Genomic DNA, 24813 nt, shown 5'->3' on the forward strand with positions numbered 1-24813 from the left:
TCGAACCACGCTCTGTTGCAGAATGTCAACAAAGAGCAGATTGGCTTAAATGGAAAGAAGCAATCCAAGTAGAGCTAGATTCTCTGGCAAAGAGACAGGTATTTGGTCTGGTAGTGCTAACCCCACCAAGTGTAAAGCCTGTAGGACATAAATGGGTCTTTGTTAGAAAGCGTAATGAGAAGAATGAAGTCCTAAGGTACAAGGCTTGCCTTGTGGCGCAAGTTTTCTCACAACGCCCTGAAATTGACTACAAGGAGACATACTCTCTCGTAATGGACGTTATAACGTTCCGCTACTTAGTTAGCTTGGCAGTTTCCGAAGGACTGGAAATGCAGCTCATGGATGTGGTTACTGCATATCTCTATGAGGATCTTGATTCAGAGATATATATGAAAGTGCCTGATAGCCTTACATCACCCAAATCAAGTGACTCTAAACCACGGAGTGTGTTTGCAATTAGGTTGTAACGCTCACTTTACGGATTGAAACAATCCGGGTGGATGTTGTATACTCGTCTAAGTGACTACTTGATTGGGAAGGGATATAAGAACGATGAATTATGCCCCTGCGTATTCATAAAGAAAACAAGTTTCGGATTGGCAATTGTAGCTGTATATGTCGATGATATGAACATAATAGGTACTCTTGATAAAATAAGAGAAACCGCGAGCTGCTTGAAATCCGAATTTGAGATGAAGGATCTTGGGAAAACTCGATTCTGTCTAGGCCTTGAACTAGAACACCGAGTTTGTGGAATACTAATCCGCTAGTCTGCATATGTCTAAAAGATGCTCAGGCGATTTAACATGGACAAAGCGCATCCTGCTAGCATTCCCATGGTCGGTGTTGGGAGCTGAAATTTCCTATCTAAGTGCAATAGGCGCATTATTGTACTTAGCCCAATGTACTCGACCAGACATTACATTCTCAGTGAACTTGTTAGCTAGATTTAGCTTAGCGCCAACGCAGCGTCACTGGAATGGTATCAAAAACATTTTCCGATACCTAAAAGGAACCATTGACTTGGGACTGTTCTTTCCCTACAGAGAGACAAGAGGGGCCGCAGATGGAACTGCGATCCCCAAAGGAAATGTTGATGGCAAAAGCGCCACTCACTACACCGAAACCCCAAATAATGTTTTGGTTGGTTTTGCTGATGCTGGGTACCTCTCTGACCCACATAAAGGTTGTTCACAAACTGGTTATGTATTTACCATTGGCAACACGGCGATATCTTGGAGATCAACCAAACAAACCCTTGTGGCTACCTCCTCCAACCACTTTGAGATCATTGCTCTACATGAGGCAGTTCGTGAGTGTATATGGTTAAGAGCTATCATTACACATATTCGAGGGACTAGTGGTTTGAGTTCTACCACTGAAGAGCCTACTTGCATTTATGAAGATAATGCAGCTTGCATCGAACAGATGAAACTAGGTTATATCAAGGATGATAATACAAAACACATATCGCCAAAGTTTTTCTACAATCAGCAATAACAGGCTCTCCTCAAGATTCAAGTGAATCAAGTAAGGTATGAGGAGAATGTGGCAGATTTGTTTACCAAATCATTGCCTAAGGCCATATTTGAGAGACATGTGAAAAACATAGAAATGCGAAGACTTTCCAAGCTCCCTTGACTAATGTAAGGATCAGGAGGAGGTGTAGACATCAGGGGGAGTCTAACACACACATGTCATCATCAAATGTAATAGGTGCATTGTGCTCTTTTCCTTCGAACAAGGTGTTTTTTTTCTTTCCCACAGGGTTTTTGTTTTTACTTGACAAGGTTTTTAGTGAGGCAACAATTCATGCACCATTTCGTCTTTGACTTGGCACAAGGGGGAGTGTTAAAGAAAAAACACATTATGTGCATTCGTTAAAGTAACTGACGAAGAGGGAATTAAGGAATTAGTGATTACAGTTCAATCAGCATTTACTGTCATTATTGTAATTGATATTTCTATTGTAATTCTCACCCTATATAAAGGGACTATCAAATGAAATGAGTAGATCAATTCCCATTTTACTTTTACAATATGAAGTTTTCATCACATTATACTATATATTAAAGCAGGGTTTGCATGCTACTATTACTAGGCTGTTATATTGACAACAACAGCCTCTGTTCTTTTTTCTTCACTTCCACCAACTGGCAACGCCTCCATGCTGAGAAAGAAGAAGGAAATTCACATCACGAGACTAATTGGAGAGAGAAGGAGAAGAGGGGGACAAGAAGAAGAAGAAAAGGAATCCAGGTTATTGGGTATTGATCTAAAGCACCTGGCTTTTTTTGGTTTTTAATTCGTGTTTTTTTTTTTCAATTTTTTTGGGGTTTTGTGGTTTAATGCTTGGTTGGTTTTTGTGGTTTTGTGTTTTAATATGTATTTCCTTTTTGCATCTTCATTTCAATGTTTGGTTGAGATCCGTATGATTGTGTAGGACCTAGATGGAAACGGGCATGTCGGACCTAGCGCCAATTATTGAACTACATGCTTCAAATTCAATTTAGATACTGCTTCTTAACAGCTATTTCCAGGATAAGATCAGTTCTAGGTTCTTCTATGTGATGAGTGCATGTAGAAGTTTCATTCCTACTTTTTGAATGATAGATTTCAGCTGGACATTGAGTGATTGTGCAAAGATGTTTCCTCAACATTCCTGGTTTGATTTTCATGATTCTTTGTGGTTTTTTCATCACAGATTATAAATATTTTGTGTCTTTTAGTTCTCAGCTACATTTTTTTCAGAAAATTTTGTGGGTCATTAGCAGGGAAATATTGTAATGATTATGTACTCTTTGAATGAATCTTCAAGTTGTCCTAAGCTGTTATCTTTTTATGAAAGTTTAATCTTTATGAAAGAAGCGTTGCAGTTTCTTTCAGGCCTTTGTTTGATCATGTTAAGCATACCACACTACCACAGTATACATTACGTGAGAGGGGAAAAAAATGAAGGTTGTCTGTTGTTGGCTGAAAACCTCTGGCTTTATTTATAATTGTACCAAGTTAATAGGTTTTGGAGTATGATGTTGTAGTTGGGAATAGGTTTTGTATTACGACTTTGATGCTGGTGGTGAGCCGATGAATTTCCGTGACGTTCTTCTTGTAAGTCAGGCTCTGGAGGGCATTACATTGTCTATGGTATGTGTACATATCACCAGATACTATTGTCAATATCACAAGGTTTCATACTATGACCAGGCCCCGCAGAACCACCCAAGTACCATATCATGGGCCGGGTCCGATACCCACCATGATGGTGCTCACAATGGGCAGCACCTTGGATAACAAAGGCCTCGGACCTGCCCAGTTGAACTCACCAAAGTAGGCACTAGAACCTGTTATAACTACAAAAGGATGAACTACATCCCACATCGAAGAAATGGGAAACACCTTTCCCATGCTCAAGTATATAAGTCAAACTCAACCACCTTTAAGAAGGTAATAACTTATTCTTCATTACTGTTACTTTGTCAAATTATTAATAGAATCTGACTTCAGCATCGGAGAGGCATAAACCGTCCTGTACGGTTTATACCTCTGACGTTGTGTGTTCTCCTTGACAGGGTCCCGGAGTTATCTTGGTACCTGCTAGAAGGTATAGCATTATGTTTGACTACCCGGAGAAGTCACCAGAAACATTGGCGCCGTCTCTAGGAACCAGTAACACTACCCTCGGAGCAGGATCTTCCAGAGTAAATACCTTTGGCCGGTGGATAATACACCTTCCAATCCAGCTGCACCCGCAGAGTCTGAGGGACCTACTGCCCCCTCACCCACCAACGCGGGAGCAGGCAGAGCTACCAATTACTAACACCAACACGGCACTCCTCATACAAATGAGCCAGTCCTTGGCAACCCTAGTAGCAAGGGTGGAAGCAAGCGAGAACTGGGAATCGTGGCCTGTAACCACCTTTGAGGATCGACCGGGAAATTTCACACCAGCGGTTCGGAACGCCATTCGCTCGAACGCCACGAAACTGCTAAAAATCGACTATACTGTTGTGGGAGACCCGTATCAACATTTACAAGCTTTTCATTCACAAACAAGTGCCAAGGGGCACACGGACGAAGTCTGCTGCAATATGTTTCAGGAAACATTGTCCGGGGAAGCCTTGAGTTGGTTCTACGAGCTGCCGACCGGTTATGTAGGATCTTTCAAGGGACTGGCGGACAAATTTGTAGCCCGTTTCATTCTGCACACCGATGGGATCAACACCCCAACGGGGTCACTGAAAGTACAGTAAGGGGAGAATGAAACATTGAAGTCCTTTGTCAACAGATGACAGGCAGCTACGGTCAAGTGCCGGGACCTAAACAAAGAGCTGGCAGAAATGGCTTTCAGGCGGGGTTGCAGGCCCGGAGACTTTCTCAACGAAATTAACCATCACCCCCCGGCGAGCTATGACAAGATACAACAAGCTAATGGCCACCGCGATTAGGCATGCACAGGCAAAGTTCAAAACATATAGGGACATGGTGAAACAAGAAAGAAAGAAAACCACAACCACTACGGCCCCGGTGGCGAGAGACGAGCCCAAAAAGAGGGAATGAAGCCAAGACGATGGCCGATCACCTTATCCAGCAAGTAAGCTAACAAGTCATATCATCGGGAAGAAAGAATGCCGCAACATTAGTACCCCAAGACCATACCTCCACCCAGGTATGAAGTATTCACAGTTCTGAATGCCTCGGACGAGACCATCTGGAACGAGAACAGAGACGAGATACCCAGGCCACCACTGCGGAAATTCCTTAAGAGTAAACTTACCCACCGGGACACCAGAAGATTCTGCAGTTATCACGAGGATGCCGGACATAAAACCAACCTCTGTATGGCTTTGAAAAACACCATCGAGTCGCTCATCCAGAATGACAAACTCCAATGGTACCTACCTGCTAAAGAAGTGGGCGCTATTGATATATATTGATGAATCCTCACAATCCACGGTGGGGGACCAAAAGACCTACAACCCCAAAGGAAGAAGCCAAGTACAAGATCCGGGCACGCCAAGGTTTTCAATTTCCATAAACCCGGGAAAGAGGGCAATGTATCCAGATGGAAGTCGATCACTTTTCTGGAAGAGGAGGAAGGAAACCTCAAGATGCCTCATGACGACCCTTTCCTTATCACGGTTCAGATGGATCACTATATCACTTCCTGGGTATTAGTGGATACAGGTGCGTCTGTCAGCGTACTATTTCGTGACGCATACAAAGCGTTGAATAGGGGACGATCGAAGCTGTCACAAGATAACGAACCCTTAATCAGCTTCTCCGGGGATATAGTTCAGCCACTGGGGTCTGACTACTTGTTGATCATGGTGGGAGAAAGCCCAAATTGTTCAACCATTAAAACATAATTCATCGTGGTCGACTGCATTTCAGCATACAGTGCGATTCTTGGGCGCCCAGCACTGTGGCAGCTCAAGACTTTTGTGGCTGACCATATGCTTATGATGAAGGTTCCAACCCCGGTGGGAGTAGCATCGATCAGGGGAGATCAGGTTGCAGCAAGACATTGTTACGCATTAACGGTTTCCCAGGGAAGGGAAAACGGAGATGCTATCGGTAACTGCAGAGCCCTCGCCTTCTGACAGATACGAGGATCCTAGGGATGATACCGATTCTGAAGAAGAATGGCCCGGTGCCGTAGAAGACATTGAGGAAGTCGTCTTATCAAAGGAGTACCCGGACAGAACGGTTCGAATCAACACCAAGTTGACTCCATCTGTCCGGGACAGTCTAATCCAATTCCTGCGAGCCAACTCATCTGCCTTCACTTGGTCGTACGAGGATATGCCCGGTATCCCTATATATGGATATGGCCATGCACAACCTCAGCATCATCCGTTTCTCAAACCTGGTAAGACAAAAGCGCAGAGCTTTCAATCATGACATGTACAAAGCCATACAAGCGGAAGTAAAGAAGCTCAAGGCCATTAAGTTCATGAAGGAGGTGACATACCCGCGCTGGCTTGCCAACATAGTCATGGTACCCAAGAAAACAACGGGATCTTGGAATATGTGTATCAATTACACAAACCTTAACTGAGCTTGCCCCAAAGATAGCTTTCCCCTCCCAAGAATTGACCAGCTCATAGATTCCACAGCTGGGTACCGGTTACTCAACTTCATGGATGCTTTCAGCGGGTATAATCAAATAAGGATGAATCCCGCTGACGAGGAGCACATCGCTTTCACCACCGACAAGGGCCTCTACTGTTATCAGGTTATGCATTTTGGATTAAAGAATGCCGGAGCCACTTATCAAAGACTCGTCAATTCCATGTTTGTCGATGTCATCAGTACCATCATGGAAGTATACGTAGATAACATGCTAGTCAAGAGTCTAACAGCGGATGATCATACCTTGCAATCGTTTTCACCATTATCCTATGCAACGGTATGTGCCTAAACCCGCAGAAGTGTATCTTCCGAGTCGAGGTAGGGAAGTTCCTCGGCTACATCATCAGCCACAGGGGTATCGAGGCAAACCCAGAGAAGGTACAGGCAATCTTGGACATGACATCGTCCATTCTACGCAACGAGGTCTAATCCCTTATCGGTAGGGTTGCTGCACTTTCATGATTTGTATCGAGACTCACCGATAAATGCGCACCTTTCTTCAAATTATTAAAGCGAGTACATCGCCTGGATCCTGGAGCACGAGGCGGCATTTCTGGGTATTAAGGCCTACTTGGCCGCGGTACCATTGTTGTCAAAACCCATTCCAGGGGAAATGCTTTATATTTACTTAGCTGCATTTGCTACGGTAGTTAGTTCGGCACTCATCAGGAGAGACCCTGACTACGAGTACCCGATGTACTACACAGGTGCAGAATCACTATACTCGGACACAGAGAAGGTTGCCTTGGCCCTCCTAGTCTCTGCCAGGGAAACTCAGGCCCTACTTTCAAGCACACTCAATCACAGTCTCCACCAACCACCCCTTGAGACAGGTACTGCAAAAGCCAGAGACCTCGGGCAGGCTTGTCAAATGGGCTATTGAATTGGGGGAATTCGATATTCACTACAAGCCCCGGACAACCATCAAGGGCCAGGCAGCAACGAACTTCATTTCTGAGCTAATCCCCACCTAAGATACGCCTGCTCAGGGCGAGGTCCCAACTGCCCCATGCCCACAACCACCGAGCACCTGGCAGCTCTATGTTGATGGAGCACCAAACAAGAGGACAGGTGGGTCTGGTATTTTGCTCGTCAGCCCGGACAACCAAATTTACGAGTACGCTTTGAAATTTGCATTTAAGGCATCCAACAATGCCCCTGAATATGAGGCACTCATTGTGGGGCTACAAGTGGCCTGGGTCAGTGACTCGCAGCTGGTTGTAAACCAAGTCAACGGGGACTTCGAGGCCAAAGAGCCCCAAATGTCATCTTACCAGGATCTTGCCAAGGCATTAGTGCAACGATTCACGACCTTCATAATTACACAGATACCAAGGGCAAAGAGCAACAAGGCAGATGCCTTAGCCAAGCTCGTTGCGGCCCCTCCAAGTACTGCCTATGGTGCCACGAAAGTAGAAACGTTGGACAAGCCAAGCACTTCAAAGACAGTATCAGAGCTGTTCGCCATCGAGACCACCACCTCATGGATACACCGAAAACATAGGAACCAAGATCCTGTATGCCTCGCCACCACATCCACAAACAAATGGTCAGGTTGAGGCTGTCAACAAAATAATCAAGAAGCTAAAAAGGAAACTAAAGGACGCTAAGGGACTTTGGGCCTCCAGGCTCCCGGAGACATTGTGGGCCATCAGAACAACAGAAACAGAGGCCACCAGTGAGACACCTTTCTGCACAGAGGCAGTCCTCCCCATTGAAAGGAAGATACCTACGGGAAGGGTAGAGTACTTCGCTGCGGGCACTAACGCAGAGGGCCTCCAATTGGATGCGGACTTGCTAGAAGAGCGCCGGGATGTAGCGCACATGCGCAACTTGGCAAACAAAAGAAGAATAGCGCGCTACTACGATGCTAAAGTTCAGTCTTGTATGCTAAAACTGTGGGACTGGGACATGAAACAAGTGTAACCGGAACCAAGGGGGCTGGACCCTTCCTGGGTAGGTCCCTATGAGATCATCGAGGAAGTTGGTCCAACAACGCCTAAGGTACTATTACAAGTAGCTCCCGGAGCATCTTATCCTAGCTTTTTGATCATCTAGCTATGATAACCTACCCATCGGGTACTTATTTTGTATGAGCCACCATGTGGTACTTAAATGGAAAAAGGAATTATTCAGACCATTGCTTACATTTAACTTAGCCATCGGGCATCCCGGATACCATTGGCTACAATGTTAACTACTCTATTCTAGTAATAAGTACTTAAACAAAAAAGATGCAACAAGGCATAAATGGAAGCAATTTTAATCCCTTTCTACATTTCCATTTAAGTAACAAAAAATGATGGAACCATCACCAAAAGCTTGGACTCCCAAGCAAAGGAAACAATAAAAGGGGGTACCCCAATATCGGCTCAAGGCCATTGTTCAAAATATGGGTAGATACTAACTAAGCAAAAAAAAAAAAAAAACCTACTCCTGGGCCTCGGTATGACTCCCGGAGGCATCACCCTTGGCTCCAGCCACCTCAGCTTCCTGCTGCCTTTTCTTCTTCTCCAAGAGTCCCCGCTTGAACTTTTCTTCATCCATGTACCCGGCGGCTACCCACTCACGGTACTTAAGGATTACCGCCTTGTCCTGGGTAGCTATGAGCATGTCGACCAAGTCTTGGGAGCCTTTGTACCTCTCGACTACCTCCCGGTGCACCTCAGGAACGTGGCTCTCCAAGTACTCAGCCTTGGCTCTCCAGGAGTTGTCCTTCTCCTCTTCTTTTCCTCTTCCAGCTTGCTCACTTTCGAGGTCAAGGAGTCAACTTCATTTCCTCTTTCAGCTGCGTGTCCTCCTCACTGGTATCGATGGCGTAGACATTGTACAGAGCCTATGAAACTATCATGAGTATATATATATATATATATATATATATATATATAGATAGTAAGGAACTTTTGAAAAGAGCCAAGTGAAAAGAGTTACCCGCATCATCGACTCCCAGGCCAACCGACGATTTTCCTGGGGAGTGTTGTCTTTAGCCTGTTCCCGGTCCAAGTCAATATCCTTCAAGTCACCGAGCATAGAGCACACACACTTTTCATCTGCGACCCCGTACTCACTCAACAGCTGCTTAATTGGTTTCTTGGGCATAAAGGGGACATCAAGAGACATCATGCTTAGCGATGGGGACGACTCCTAGATCACTTGGCTCTTTCGTGGTTTCTTCACACCAGTACCCACAACATCTCTACCAGTGTACGTCACCTTTTCCTTGTCCCCTCTCTGGTGACGATGGCGGTGATGCCTTTTCCTTTTGTCCCCTAGGAGGAGGCCCTCTTCACTTTTCAGGGACCCGCTCAAGCGGGAAACCTGTGAACTCGTCGCCTTAGCTTTCCCTTTCTCCGGGGCCACCATTGTAACAACCGCACCTGCTGGGGCATCCTCCCTCCTGACGATCGGAGCATTGGGGTTCAGGTCCCCATATCCCTCGTCTGGTATCACCAATAGCAGCTTTTCAATGGTTCGCCCAGTCTTCTTGTTGGCCAGATCAACATCAATGTGAAGGGAGTCTTCCCCTTGGTTGATCAACATATCCATCAACTTAATGTCCTCCATTCTGTCCTCAGGTTTTCCCTTTTGCGGTTTCTTCTTCGGTACTTTCACTGCAACGAGTTCAGTGTCAGAACTCCCAAAACAACAACACAAAAAAAAAAAAAAATAAACAACAACAACAACAAAAAATAGGAAGTATATTGGTGCCCATCTCACAGGGTACTCTCCTATCCCCAATCTATCAAGTAAGAAGTACCGAATGAATCTATAAGTGCTCCTTTCTTCCGGGTCACTCCATGCAGTATACACTCTTGCTATTCGTTTTCTCTCAAGTTCAGATAGCGTGTAAGCCTGATCCCCGATGGCTTGAAATGTTCCGGTTAAGCGTCACTTCCTGTTCTTTATTTGCCACCGGCCTCCAGCAAGGAACACCTTATTCCTCCACTTCTTACTCTGGGAGCTGAGCAAGTCAGTAACCAAGGGTTCATAGTCCCGGGCAGTAAAAGTCACGGTACCTTAGCCCATTTTTTTCTTCGAGTATTATACCCGATACACGGCCCTGAACTCATTTATCGAGGGCCACCCCATGTCGCAGAGATCCAACATCGCTATTATACTTAAGATCTGCAACCACGCGTTTGGTGTCAACTGCCCTGACGACAGGTTCAACATCCTAAGCAGGTACTGCAGGCGTTGGGGCAGCGGTAACGATAACCCTTGATAAAATTGGTTCTCATGGAGCGCCACCCACCCAGGGAGAAGGTTCGAGGCTAGCTCACCGGGACCTAGGGATCTTAGCTCCACCTGATCGGGAATTCCCCATTTCAGCCTCATCAAATTGATCTCCTTCATCGTCATGCTCCTACTGGGTTCATCACAGACGGTCTCGTCTACCAACGTGTATCTTGGCTTAGGTATCCCCTCCGGTATAGCAACAGTCACCTGCACACCCCCAGGCTCCGAATTTCCTTCACTCTCTGAGCCACTACTGCTTCCGGTACTGGCTGACACCATCCCTGTAGAAGACACCTTATCCTCAGCCCTAGATATGCCCCATGCAATGGTCTTTTCCAGGTATCGGTCTATATCTACCTCAGCCTGCCTTGCGGAGGCTTGATGAGAAGATCCAACTCCCCCAGCTTCGGTGTTTGTTCCTTATTCCATTCTAGCCTACAAACACTGTCCCGTTGAATTATGCACCGGTATCTGGAATCAGAAACAAATGGCACAGGAGTCAGCCTAAGCATTTAGATATAGGGTTTTAGTGAAGTTCGGATCACTCCACAAGGACTAGAAAACCCAGAAATCAAGCAAAACCCATATCGCTATCTACAAATCGCTATCCAAAACACAAGATACATCCTATTCAAACTTGTTTACCAAACCAAATTTCAGCATCGCATAATGCAAAAACAACAATCACAACAAAACCAGCGCCTAAACCCAGAAACATAGAACATGTACAAAAGCTCAACAAGGAGGAAAGGCAGAAACACATACCTAACAAGCGCGCTTCGATGATTGGGCCTCCTTTCGCACACCAAGTCCCCCAACTCCGGCGACGACACACTCGTTAGACACAAACCACGGGTTTGCAGAGAAACGAAGGCAAGAGCAACTGAAAGGAAAGCGAGAGAAAAGACGAAGCAAACTGTTCTCTTTCACTCTTAAATTCAAGGGTAGGCATATCATAACCGTCGAAGGCTAAACGCCCCCAACCGTCATATATAGACACGTGTCCCACACGCTTTCCACTTGTCTTACACGCAACCGTCAGACAATTGAAAAGACGAGCAATTATTATCCTCTCGGGAACCCACGCGACACATGGCTTGCATACATAAGTGTTTATCCCATCAAGTACCAGGGCATAAAGTCCCAATAACATCCCATCCGGTGCAACAAGGCTGAAGCCCTCATCTTACCCCATCAGGTACAAGAGGCTCAAGCCCTCATCATAGTCCATCGGGTACAAGAGGCTCAAACCCTCATCTTACCCCATCGGGTTCAAGAGGCTCAAGCCCTCATCCTACCCCATCGGGTACACGAGGCTCAAGCCTTCATACCACTGTAGCCTAGCTACCTACAGTGACCAAATTTAAAACCACCTGATCAAGGAATTCCTTCATCGGAAACTTAGGGGACTCCATATGGGCACAGTATGATACCTTGTGCCAGACAGCTTACTCAAGTCCCCACCTAAGAAACATCTTGAACGGGAACTTGGCGGACTTGTACATACCACCAAATACTACTATCAATATCACAAGGTTTCATATTATCACCAGACCTCGCAGGACCACCCAAGTACCATATCACGGGCCGGGTCCAATACCCATCATGATGGTGTTCACAATGGGCGGCACCTTAGGTGACAAAGGCCTCGGACCTACCCAGTTGAACTCACCAAAGTAGGCACCAGAACCTGTTATAACTACAGAAGGATGAACTGCATCCCACATCGAAGAAATGGAAAACACCTTTTCCATGCTCAAGTATATAAGTCAAACTCAACCACCTTCAAGAAAGTAATAACTTCTTCTTCATTACTGTTACTCTGTCAAATTACTAATAGAACCTGACTTCAGCATCGGAGAGGCATAAACCGTCCGGTACGGTTTATACCTCTGACGTTGTGTGTTCTCCTTGACAGGGTCCCGAAGTTATCTTGGTACCCGTTAGAAGGTATAGCATTTTGTTTGACTACCTAGAGAAGTCACCAGAAACAGTATATGTTTCAGTAATTAATGCTGCAAGTGTGCTTGAAATTAAATATGGCATTGCTGTGAAAGAAATGGGGTGATTTTTGTATAGAAAGCTTTTGAACTATTGTGAGATTGTAGTTTCGCATCGTGTTGGGGGTGGGGAAATCTTTATTAATTTAGCCAATTTTGCAGAGAATGGTTAAATTTTTGAAGTACCTATAATGCCCACGGTTTATTAACACTCAAAAGATATGGATCTAATGTACAGAGGATATGATAGTAATTTAAAAAATATCAAAAACAAAAGCCAAAATAGAAACCAATTTCAGAAACTGCAGTTGTTTACGATTCAAATTGCAGGAGGATAAACACGGTTTATATTCTTCTCACGTTGAACTGAGAAATAGAAAAACTCAAACTGATATGCAGTTTTTATCCTCCCACTCCTTTTCAACATAACCTCTTTATTGGTAGGCAGAAGAGATCCTTCAGTTTTCCAATAATCTCATCGCATAATCTCTGCACTCCAATTACAAGAATCCCCTAAAGTAAAAGATCAAAAGGATATGCCCTATTGTTCTTTTTTTTTTCTGTACATTTTTTTACATTGCATCTTCTGTGCTTAGTAAGTGTTTGTTTCAGGTGTTAGATCAAAGAAGTACTATGGAAGGAGAAAGAGATATCAATGAACGATTTTGGGTGTTTCAGGAATGCAGGTTTTTTTCCAATTGGTGGCACGGAAAAATTTGTTTCTTTCTATGTAGTTTACATATTTTGAACCTAGTCGCATACTTTATGAGAATTCTATTGGATTGTAGCTTTTCTTGATTATATGGATTGTATTTATCACATTTTTCAGAGTTGTTGAATAAGCTAGTTCATTTACTAATTGATTTATGAGAGATATCATTATCTTAGGGTGCTCTCATCGATTCTTATAATTATGGTTATGGTTATTCAAACAGCAATATAAAGTTACCGTTATTCAAAAGTTACCATATCACTCTCAATACTTCAAGTCAATACAATAGCTGAAATACAACTCAGTTTCCATCTTATAGCTGAAACCAAAACAATATGTACTCCGTTATGTCAATTCAAAATAGATTCACTAACTAACAATACGGCAACAAAAGCTACTGCTAACAGTTAAGAAAGCTACATAAGGCCATTACTACCATTACAAAAAGCCACAGTCATTGTTTTAAAAGGAAAGAATAGATTATCCATCAACTAAGTCCTCTTGGTTCTTCTTGTTCTCTTTTCCCCTCTTTCTTCTAATGGTATGCCTTCAATCTAGTCGCACATGTACTCCTACTTCTTTAATCACCTTCCTTTCGTTCTGTGTTAGCCACTTGACATTTGAGCTTCTTTTTGAAACTTTCTATGCGGTAACATGGCAGTATCATCAATGAATGCCTTTTTCGGTACTTCTTTGTAGTATCATAAAATCTGTGCAGGTTTGCTTTGTAGTTTTCAGTTCTATCTCTCGGTGCACTTTCTTCGGACATCTTTGCCAAACTGCAATTAATTAGATAGACATACCATTATCTTTAAAGCTATTGGGAAAGCTACTATCAAGACATCTTAAAATCTACTACCAAAGCATACAAAACTTACTGCTAAAGAAAACAAAAGCTACTACCAAGGAATTTGAAAGCTACTTCTAAAAAATAAGAAAGCTACTGCCAAAGAAACAAAACTTATTGCCCAACTACAGATCTGTTGCAATAAGTTTTGACTAAAGACTAGCTCTGTATTGTGGAAATCTATCTCTCTGTTCATTTTCTTCAGCATCTTTGCTTACTGAAAGTAATTAGAGAAAAGAGTGAGAAAAGATAAAAAAGCTATTGTTAAGGAATATGAAAGCTACTTCGAAAGACTACAAAAACTACTTTGAAAGACTACACAAAGCTACTTCAACATGCCAATATACAAAACCTACCACCAACGAAACAAAACCCAGTACCAAGGTATCTCAAAGCTACATCTAATGAATAGCAAAGCTACTGTCAAATAACAAAAAGCTACTATAATAGATATGTAATGCTACTGTCAAAGAACCATAAAGCTATTGAGATAGAACTAGAAAGCTCTTGCTAAACATGCAAGCTGGTAAGCCAAGTTGTTGTTAAAGATAAGCTACTGTCAAGCATCATGAAACATACTACCAAACACTGTAAAAGTTACTGCATGCCTCAAAAAATCTAAATCTACTTCCAAACATCCTAAAAGATACTCCAAAGCAATTTGCAGGAATCAAGAATGTATTTGCACACAAGTACTACAAAATTTTGGCAGGTTTTTAATTGAAGACTAGAAAAGCTACTGTCAAGCAAAACAATCGCTACTACGAAAGACTATGAAACCTACTAGCAACCAACACAAAATCTGCTAGCATAAATTATGAATGTTACTACCAAGAAACGTAAAAGTTACTGCTAATCTGTTTAAAAGCTACAGCGAATGAATATGAAAACTACTGCCAACCAGAGAAACACATACTGTCAACTAGAGAGAAAGCAACTGCCAACCAACCAAAAACCTACTCTTAACCAGAGAGAAAGCTATTATCAACCAATACAGAATCTACTCCCAACCATCAAAACAACTACTACAACAACAATAATACAAACCAAGCGACTACATTTATTAACAAAACAATTCTTCTCGAAATCGAAAGAGAAAGCTACTCCAAAATCAAAACCGAACACTCTCCGGTAATCAAAATCAAAATTGGAATGGTGAAGAAGTGGCTTACAACTTAGTGAGGACTCGGTAATCGCCTTGAGTGGAGCAAGTGACGCCGGACCATGGCGGAAGATCGTCGTCACCGTGAAGATAGAGAGCGCTGGTGATGAAAAGAGTGCCGGCGACGAGTAGAGGTGGCAAACGGGCCGCTAAGCACGAGCACGGCACGGACCCGGCACGGCCCAAGCCAGTTAGTGGCCCGGCACGACCCGAGCACGTTAGAATAACGGGCCGGGTTGGGCCTAGGAATATTGGCCCATTGGCCTGGCCCGTCACGGCCCGAGCACGACATATTATGGGCCGGCCCGTTACAAACACAAAATTTCATTTTGTTTTTAAAAATATTAAAAAACTACAATGATGACATTTGAATATTAGACCTCGTTATTTAAAATCTCATGACAATTCCACCAATACTATTTCTTTTATGTTGTCAAAATAGTGAAATAAAACATTATATGTTTGTCTTAACATAAGTATTTTTTTTCTAAATATTAAATATATGTTTATTAATAAAGACTAATCTCATCATAATACAACTATAGAATGAAGGAAAGAATAATATGATACTAAATCTTCATTATATTAATAAAGATTAATCTCACAATAATATACTAAAAACAATATATTTTGAGTTATTTTCTTCTTTCTTTCTTTCTTTCTTATAGTGGAATATAAAAAATTATTAGAAAACTAATCTTAAAAAGGTAAGATTAAGAAAAACGTTGTAGAACTTAATTTATTTTAATTTTATAAATAGTTAAATAAAATTAATTTTTATTTGTTCAAATTAAGATTTTAAAATTGTGCTTTTAGTGAGTAGGCACTAGCACGACCCGTTTATCGACCCGGCACGAGCACGGCCCGGCACGATATGGGCTCGGGCCATGGGCCGGACCGGGCTTAATGTTTAAGTAAATGGGCCGGCACGAGCCCGACACGATAATAAATGGGCCGGCCCAGGCACGACACGAAGCACGACTATGCCCGCTTAAAATGGGCCGGGCCGGGCCGGCCCGTTTGCCACCTCTAGCGACGAGAGAGGAATGCGGCAGTGACAAGGTCGAGAGAGAGAGAGAGAGAGATGCGGTTTTTGATTCAAAATGACCAAAAACGTGAAATTGCATCTGTATAGAGACCAGTGGCATAGCTGTAATTTCTTTTATTTTTAATGTTCAGAATTAAACCCTATTTTGTATCCGGTGGCGTTATGAAGGAAGAAAATATTTGGTGGCCTTTAGGCTAAAATAACTCCTCAAAATGCACTTACATGTAATTACCCCTTATAATTACTAGCGTGTTTGAGAAATGATTCTGGCAAACAAATGTTGTTAAGATGCATGACCTGCTGATCCACATGGAGTGAATTCTTGCTTATTAAGTAGATGGCAGAACTCAATGGAGCAGGATGGAAAGTATTCTAAGTTTGAGATGGTTTCTTTACGGGATGCTCTATATTTTGATCAAGTAGTGCCTCATATGCAATTGGGTTATGAACTATTTGTGCAGAGTAGACAGAGTACTTTCAAAACCCTAAATTTCTGAAAAGAAACTCTGAACCTGGTTGCCTATTGTTCAACAAAGTTTAGTTCAACTCTTTAACTACACATAGTTTTGGTAATTTGGGTGGTACACAGTAATGCTTCTATTTTTCTGTGAATGAACACGCAAAGTTTATATTCAACACATAGAGAACACAGTATATAGGGAACCTAGAACAGAGGTCTTTTAGCTGAAATGCTGAGTATTTTGGGATGTGTTGATTGTTCATGACTTGAGTGTGCTTATCGGCTTTGTTTATCTATGTTCTACATTAGTGTGAGCACTAAAGAGTCCCTTCACTTGAATCCTTGAAATTTGGATTTGTTTTTGACCTGGGATTGCATTTGTTGCTTTCTGCGGAAAGGAACATTGGAACGAAGCTGTTTTGTCACAGAACAAATTTTTTTTTTCTTTTTCCGTCATCAGGCTCGATAGGCACAGCTATATATTGAAGACCTCTGTCATGAAAATATGTCAGAAAAAGAAGCAATTAGCCTTTCAAAAATATTTAAAACAAAATTTTCTGTACAACCACTTCCTATTGAACTGAGGCATAGAGAACACTGTATTTGTATTCCTCCTCCTGCTAACCTCATTACAGATGCCAATCTGAAGAATAAGTCTGAAACAAATAATTAATCAAAAGTATTAATTATTTATTTTTTAGTTTTCCATTTAAATTTACCTTCTTTCTAATTAATTACTTATGTCAGTTATATTTGGATCTCCCTTGCAGTTGTATTTTCAAGTTGAGCGGGAACTGGGGATTGAGTCCACCAGATTGAAAGCATTGATAGAGCTTTTAGATGAAATTGGAAAGGAATCACTTTTCAATCAGCTAAGATGCTTCATTGAGACTGAAAGTATTACTTATATATACTAACCAGCTAAAGAATCTGGATTTGATGACATATATTATGATGTATAGTCTTAGAATTCTGAAAATATTCTTCTTTTTCTTTCAAGCAGTGAACAACTAAATATGATATCGAAGTTGGCCTTCCCACTTTGACTTCTTAAAAATGGCATTGTATGCATATACTCTTAGCTCTGTGCCATACATTAGTTTTCTGCATGCCTTTTGTTAACATTATGGCCAGTCTGTTGATCTTGACAAGTGAATGCATTCAGCTTATTACCATGCTTCAACTGAATGAATGAGCTCATCTAACAAGCCTTACGCACAAAATTGTTAAATAACAACAAATCCCGTGGCATAACGCTGGGATTTTTGCTAGTGTCTTCAAAAACAGTGGTTTTACTAACCCTCAGTAAAAAAAAAGAAACTGATCCTCGATAAAAAAAAAAAAAAAATATAGACGAACAATTAAAATGCTTCAACGACACATTGCTACATGAAATAGGCACACTGCAAGTCTTTTTGTTTTATCACCTCATCAATGTTCTCTGCTGGTTCAGCAATCTCTCAGATCAAGTTCTCAAAGACAAAGGTCTAATTGGCATCCGTCTCACCAATTACAATAAAAATATAATCCTAAAACAAAATGGAAAACCAGTTAGGCTATAAAGTCAAATAAATACAGGAAGCATAATTTACTGACCCATAATAAACATACAAATTTACATAAGAAAATTAAATACAACCATATACAAGGATTCCACATCACAAGCTCAAAAATATCAAGATTAGTTTTGTTACTTTACTGTGGGTCACCTTTGCTGCCGTATGATCTACTTGAAAGTGCATTGAAACGAGACTGAGATAGTATCCACTCTCCCTTTCTTCCATCCACCACATGCTTCAGCTAGGAAGACAAGAAAATCCCCTGCAATGGAAATTCAATAAATAAACCTCGTAACATTAGAATGTAACAACTAGGTAGTGCATATTTGAGCCTTCCAGTACAAATTATTAGATAGGAATGGATCACTCAAGACACTGATGACAAATTACCTAGTTTAGGTGAGAGGAGCCTCATCATCAAATAGGCAAATGGGTGCCAACATGTTGGAAGATAAGTTTCCTTGATGCAGGGGGATGTAACAACTAGCAACGGTACTCTTATTGCACATAATAATCAGCAAGTTCAATGCATCGAGTTGTGAGATTTGTTGGCCTGGTAAATTCCTTGCAGTATAACACCTATTGACAAATGACAATACACAGGTAAAACACACTGTTAGAAACCAGTTTAAAAATGAAATGATTGACATAAAGGTTGAAGTTTGTGTGTCCTATCTCAATATTTAACCCAGAAACTGTGATACCCTGAGTCCCGCATCAGTAATGTGCTTGGGAGATCTCGAGTATCATTGCAAGATCTAAGAATCCAAAAGTAACTTGAGCTAGCACTTTTTGACGAGGCATTGTGCTGTTACAAATTATATTATACCAAGACCCAGCCCATGGTAACAGCTCATCTACCAATGATGGAAAGGGAGCTGCACCTGCTCTAATTGTCAACCTTTGCCACAACAGTGGGCAGCATAGAAATCCCTTCCAGGATTATGTCCATGCCACAAACATATTAAACCAAGCAAAATTTAAGTTACTTTGATATAGAAGTCACAACATAAATGTAGCTTGGTGAGATTCTTTGTATTCAAACATAATAATAAAAAAATCAGTACCATGGTACTTACAGATTGATTGGAACTTGTATTTGGAGGCGGGGCTGCACAGTTCTCAACCTTGCACAGCATAAGGAGTGCCAGTCCTGCTGGATCGTTATCATGTTGTAGTGAATCCAACCACTGGAACTTTGTGTCCGAGCAGGGAGCTTGCAATACTTTCAGCAATTTAATTTCCTGACCATATATTTTATCAGTTTCTGCAGATAATTTTCACATTATATATTCACAGAGGATTAATAAAAAGTCAAATTACCAGAACAAGAGGTGGATGAGATTAACAGAGCCCTCTTCACAGAACATCACAGGTTGCAGTGTGGGATTTAGCTCACATCTTTAACATTAACTTTGGAATGAGTGTCTCTATATTTAGCTCACAACCTACAGGGTCCATCAGGGAGACATTGCAGATAACACCAGAAAAATCCATTGCAAGCTAACTGCCAACACCTCCATCCATGCCACACATATATCAGCTTAACCTGTGTAGCATGGTAGCACGTCTATCTTTTAACTCCATTCTAACCACCACTTCCACATGGTTAGTGCATGTAGCTTTGCAATTGGGTTTTCTGTCTACAGAAATACATAATTAGATGACTTGCACCTAACCTGAATTACAAGAAAACCTATTCCATACCACTTACAGATGTTAGAACTTGCATATGCAGCCAGTGAAGTTATGTTTTGAACATCTGACCTCCCACAAGGGTGGTGCTTCCACTATTTTCTTCAATTTTCATGACATATATTAGATTCTGCATGTAATTGTCACATTAGGTTGGTTATAGACTCAAACCTAGAGACTTCAGAAATATGGTAAATGCTAAACTTTAACTAGAAATAAATAAAAAGATGAGGGATTAAGTAAAATTACCAGAAGAGGAAGGCATGTTTCAGAGGTTCCCTTGCATACTGCTGTGATGACTTCAACTACTCCAACACTTCCATAATCTCATCTTCTTCCTTATCATCAACCTTAGAAGCAGCAACTTTGTCGGTTCCTCGTCCCACAGTGATACAATTGATTCTGATGCTTGAGATGTGAGAAATCTTGGACCACTCATTTCCGCCGCCTTCTAGGAGATCTTGAGTAAGAATTGGACACCAGTTAATCACCAAATCATCCAGCGGTGTCTTCCACAGGAATTGAGGCAATACTTGCAGGAGAGAGCATGAATTAATTCGTAATGAAGACAGGGATGGCATGATTGTGCACCCTTCCACTCCTTCCCACTCTTCCCAATCCTGCATGACTCCGAAGCTGAGTTGTTTCAATTTTGGGAATGATACTTGATCAATATCTGTTTCTGTTCCCAACAATTCTGCCCCGATTTTCTTCAGACCATGCATCCCAGTCATTTCCAGTTTTTCAAGGGATGGCAACTTCCCAAGAGGAGGCAAAACTTCACAATATGTCCATTCTTCAAGAATAAGATGCCTCAAATTTTGTAAAGGCATCGTCCAATGGACAGGCACAGTGAGGCCATGGTACTCAGCAATGCGTAAAAATTCCACTTGATGTGGTCGTAAGACATTCAGTAGTTCTGCATCCCCTTTTATCCTCTCATCTTCTTCATTGTCAAAATCTAATTCCAAACTAAGGAGGTCTACATTTTTCAGTTCTGCTTTCTCAGCCTCACTTACATCTTTCACATTGCCCAAACTTTTAATGGAAAGTGCATCATTCTTGTCACCAGAACTTACATTACACCCAAGTGGCGTTAGTAGCCTTGCTAATCTCCCAAACGCCTCTTGCAAGTCTTGCAAGTACTCTGACTCATGCTGATCATCCTTAATCAGTTCTCTGATATCGACATTAACAAGCTGGGGGCACCCAACAAGGCACAAGGTTCGCAGATTATATAAATTACGCATAGTATTGGGTAATTCTTTCAAAGAATAATTATGAGACAAATCAATATCCCTCAACCGAACCAACTTACCAATCCCTTCTGGCAAATACTGTAGCTGATCACAACGAGCAGCATGAAGATGCTTTAAACTAATCAGTTTTCCAATGGCCTCCGGCAATTCTACAAGTCGCTTGCACCCATTTAGGCGCAAGGTTTGCAGATTGTATAAAGTACATATAAATACCGGTAGTTCTATCAAAAAATGATTATGGGATAAATCAAGATACCTCAAATCATTTAATCTACCAATCCCTACAGGCAAGTACTCCAGCATATTACAACCATCAACATGAAGATGTTTTAAATCAATCAGTTGTCCAATGGCCTCTGGGAGTTCTTCAAGTTGCTCACACCAACTCAGGCGCAAGGTTTGCAGATTGTTCAAATCACATAAACCATTCGGTAGATTTATTAGAGAACTATTGTAAGACAAATCAATATACCTCAAGCCAACCAGTTTACCAATCACTTCAGGCAAGTACACCAACTCCTCACAACCGATAACATGAAGATTCCTCAAGTTGCTAAGTTTATCAATGCCCTCAGGTAGTTTCTCAAGTCGCTTACACGAAATTAGGTGCAAGGTTTGCAGATTGTATAAATTACACATAGTATTGGGTAATTCCTTGAAAATTTGATTGTCACACAAACAAAGATACCTCAGCTGTACCAAGCTACCGATGGATGTTGGAACTTCCTGGATATGGCCACAATTCAAACTTAATGTCCTGAGGTATTTCAACTGCAAAATCAAATCTAGGTCAAGGGTAGAAACTTCTGAATCAAAAGTTATGATGGTACGAAGATTTTTGCAATTGGATATTGAAAAAGAAGATTGAGTAAGCTCCTGGGATGCACATTTCAAGGTCAAATGATGGATTTTACTAGGCTCTCCTCCACCGTGATCACCCTCCTCCACAGTAATACATTCATCTTTGGTGAGGTACTGCAAAAAGTCGTGCACAATATCATGCATTTTGCACCATCTTATATTTCCTTCTTCATCTTTCTTAAAATCTTGGAAGAAAGACCTCATTACTAAGTTTTCGAAATACCTCTGACCCACTGTTTCCTTTTCTTCATTTTCTTCTGAACTGAGATAATCTTGTGACATCCATAACTCAACTAAACTATCTTTATCAATTAGAAAATCTTTCGGGAACATAGCACAGTACAGAAGACAAGGTCTGATTGCTGGGGTCAAATCATAGTAACTTAGTAGCAGCACTGGGAAAACTTGTTGCTCAACCTCTTCTAATTCCCATATCTTACTATTCAAAACATCTTCCCATTCCTGAATTGTTTCCTTATAGAGCATGAGACTGCCTAAAATCTTTGTAACAAGGGGCAAACCCCTGCACCTTCGCACAAACATTCTAGCAACTTGAGACTTCAACCCATCTTTTTCCCTATCAAATTGTGCAAAGTTACAGAATAGCGACCAACAATTCTCCTCACTCAAGTACATCATATGGATGGTGTTTTTAGTTGCTCTCATCATGTAAGGAACTGCTTCCTTCCGTGTGGTCACTAATATTCTACTGCCGACTGCCCCGCTTTGCAAAGCTAACTGTAAACCTTCCCATTTGCTTTCGTCTTCGGTCCACACATCATCCAGGACAAGGAGGAACCTTTTTCCACGAATGCATTCAAACATACATCGTAAGACACTCTGCAATTCATTTGAATGTGGGATACCAGAATCAGTACCCTTAATGATAGATTTGGCAATCACAACCTTATCAAAAGGGTCTGAGACACAAACCCATATTCTTTCCTCAAAATGCGTCTTTACCTTGTCATCATTATAGGCTAGTCGGGCAAGAGCTGTCTTCCCGACTCCACCCATCCCTACTATAGGGATGACAACGGGTCTCATTTCTTGTTGACTACCCACACTTAATAACTTGCTCAATAGAAATTTCAATTCCTCTTCGCGACCAAATATCCTGTCTGTGTTGACAAGAGACAGGACCTTCTGTCGTTTTAGTTTTCCGATGCTTCTTTCTATTTGTTGGTATGCAAACTGAAACCTTTCTTGAGCTATCAAAGTTAACTTTTGACCGAGTTCTCTAACCCTCAAGGAGATGATTTTCAGTTCTGCCCGGCCGGAGTGGCCTAAACAAAAGGAATCAGAGAGAATGGAGAGACATACCTTCTTCTTAGTACTCGGAGCAGTTTCTTGGTTTTTCCTTTTATTTACTACAACGCTCAGCTCAGCCATCACGTTGTCCATCTCGTTGCACACTTCTTTCAGATTATCCAACCAACGTCTTACAGGTGCCTCCACCAGTTGCCTCGCCTCTGCATCCACAAGAACAGGTTGAACGGCTCTGAGATTGAGGATGAAATTTGCAACTTCTTTCTCAACACGCACGCCCAGGCTCAGATCTGCTTCTCTTAGTTGCTCAGGTAACGAAATCAATCGTTCTAGAAGGCCGGGAATGAGTGCCTCAGCCATTGTTGGAGCTAGAAATTAGCTCAGAATGGAGAGAGGAAAACGACTAAGAACGGTCAGAATAAATGGTTGTGCTATCTTATCATCTTCTACCCAGTTTTTTGTAGATCTGAATTTCCTCTTTCTTTTACTTTTTCTTTTAAAAAGTAGAAACGACACATACTTTTGGCCCACATGTGTTATCTTCTACCCAGTTTCTTGTAGATCTGAGTTTCCTCTGAGAGTCTGCTATCCACCTAGGTGGTGCTCACCTTTTTGACAGTTTACGTTTAGGAGCGTAGGGCTGGGCATATGTCGGGGCGGGTCGGTTTAAGGCCCAAACCGACCCCGACCCGAAATAATCGGTTAAGCCTAAATCCAAACCGACCACTCAATTAAATATTACTGGGCCGAAAAATTCGGTTGGGCCGAAATTCGGATCGGGCCGGTTCGGTTTCTGGATGGACCGGTTCGGTTTCGGGATGGGCCCGAATTTCATTTGGGCTGTTTTCTGATATCCATTTTTATTCTAAAGTTCCTTTTGTATGACCTTTTTAGGTTATTTTTAAGGCCCAATTTTCTGGGAGTTACAATTAAAATATTATGGGCTAAATCTGGATTTCCAATTTCTGGCCTAAACATTTTCTTCACAACATAACCAAATATGAAATTTCATAAGCAAGCAAGCACAAATAAAAACACTGCAGCAGTTATTACAGACCCAAGCACAGATTTAAATGAAATTCCAGAAACTTATGCTCCTCCAAGGCAAGCAGCAGCAGGACATCAGTTACTTGTGCCTGCACAGCAAATCTGTTAAAATTAAGTACAAGCTATGGAGTTGCAGTAAGCTGCGAGACAAACATGATTCATAGGATTTTAAAACATGTCAAGGTGCAATACAGAAAGAACAAACCAAAACTTGATTAATTTTCAAAAGTTTAATTAATCAAAATGACCAAAACAAAATCACAAACTAGTAGTTTGGAGTGCAAGGTGCAATACAGAAAGAACATACCAAAACCTGATTAAACTTCAAAAGTATAATTAATCAAAATCACCAAAACAAAATCACAAACTAGTAGTTTGGAGTGCAGGAACATAAAAACAATAATCATAATTTAACGTTGTGCACATTATTACATTACTCATTTTGATTACCTCATATAGTTGTGCTAGACGGCTTAGTACACTTCCACCACCCAACTCCTACACATTGATACTAACATGAAATCAA

General features: G+C 41.6%; 1 protein-coding gene across 6 annotated transcripts; it reads right to left on the minus strand.

The window, feature by feature from the left end:
• Positions 1-17796: 17796 nt before the first annotated feature.
• LOC133725051 (putative disease resistance protein RGA4) lies at positions 17797-23989 on the minus strand. Of its 6 annotated transcripts, none has more exons than XM_062152076.1 (7): positions 22935-23989; positions 20101-22811; positions 19871-19981; positions 19480-19799; positions 19236-19400; positions 18547-18735; positions 17797-18418 (listed from the first exon to the last, which is right to left on the minus strand). In XM_062152076.1, the coding sequence occupies exons 1-2, from the start codon at positions 23598-23600 to the stop codon at positions 20157-20159; spliced, it is 3321 nt and encodes a 1106-aa protein (XP_062008060.1). In that variant the 5' UTR covers positions 23601-23989; the 3' UTR covers positions 17797-18418; positions 18547-18735; positions 19236-19400; positions 19480-19799; positions 19871-19981; positions 20101-20156. The 6 variants fall into 6 exon arrangements, with proteins under 6 accessions (XP_062008060.1, XP_062008056.1, XP_062008057.1 ...); XM_062152072.1 differs by having other exon boundaries at positions 17797-18126; positions 18307-18418; positions 20101-23978; XM_062152073.1 differs by having other exon boundaries at positions 17797-18126; positions 18297-18418; positions 20101-23978.
• Positions 23990-24813: the final 824 nt, after the last annotated feature.

This window comes from Rosa rugosa, chromosome 1 (genome assembly GCF_958449725.1).
Source record: "Rosa rugosa chromosome 1, drRosRugo1.1, whole genome shotgun sequence".
Classification (NCBI taxonomy): Eukaryota; Viridiplantae; Streptophyta; class Magnoliopsida; order Rosales; family Rosaceae; genus Rosa; species Rosa rugosa.

What these genes read in the sequence shown, in the direction of transcription:
- LOC133725051 (XM_062152075.1), bottom strand. Translation starts at nt 23,600, where the DNA reads ATGGCTGAGGCACTCATTCCCGGCCTTCTAGAACGATTGATTTCGTTA.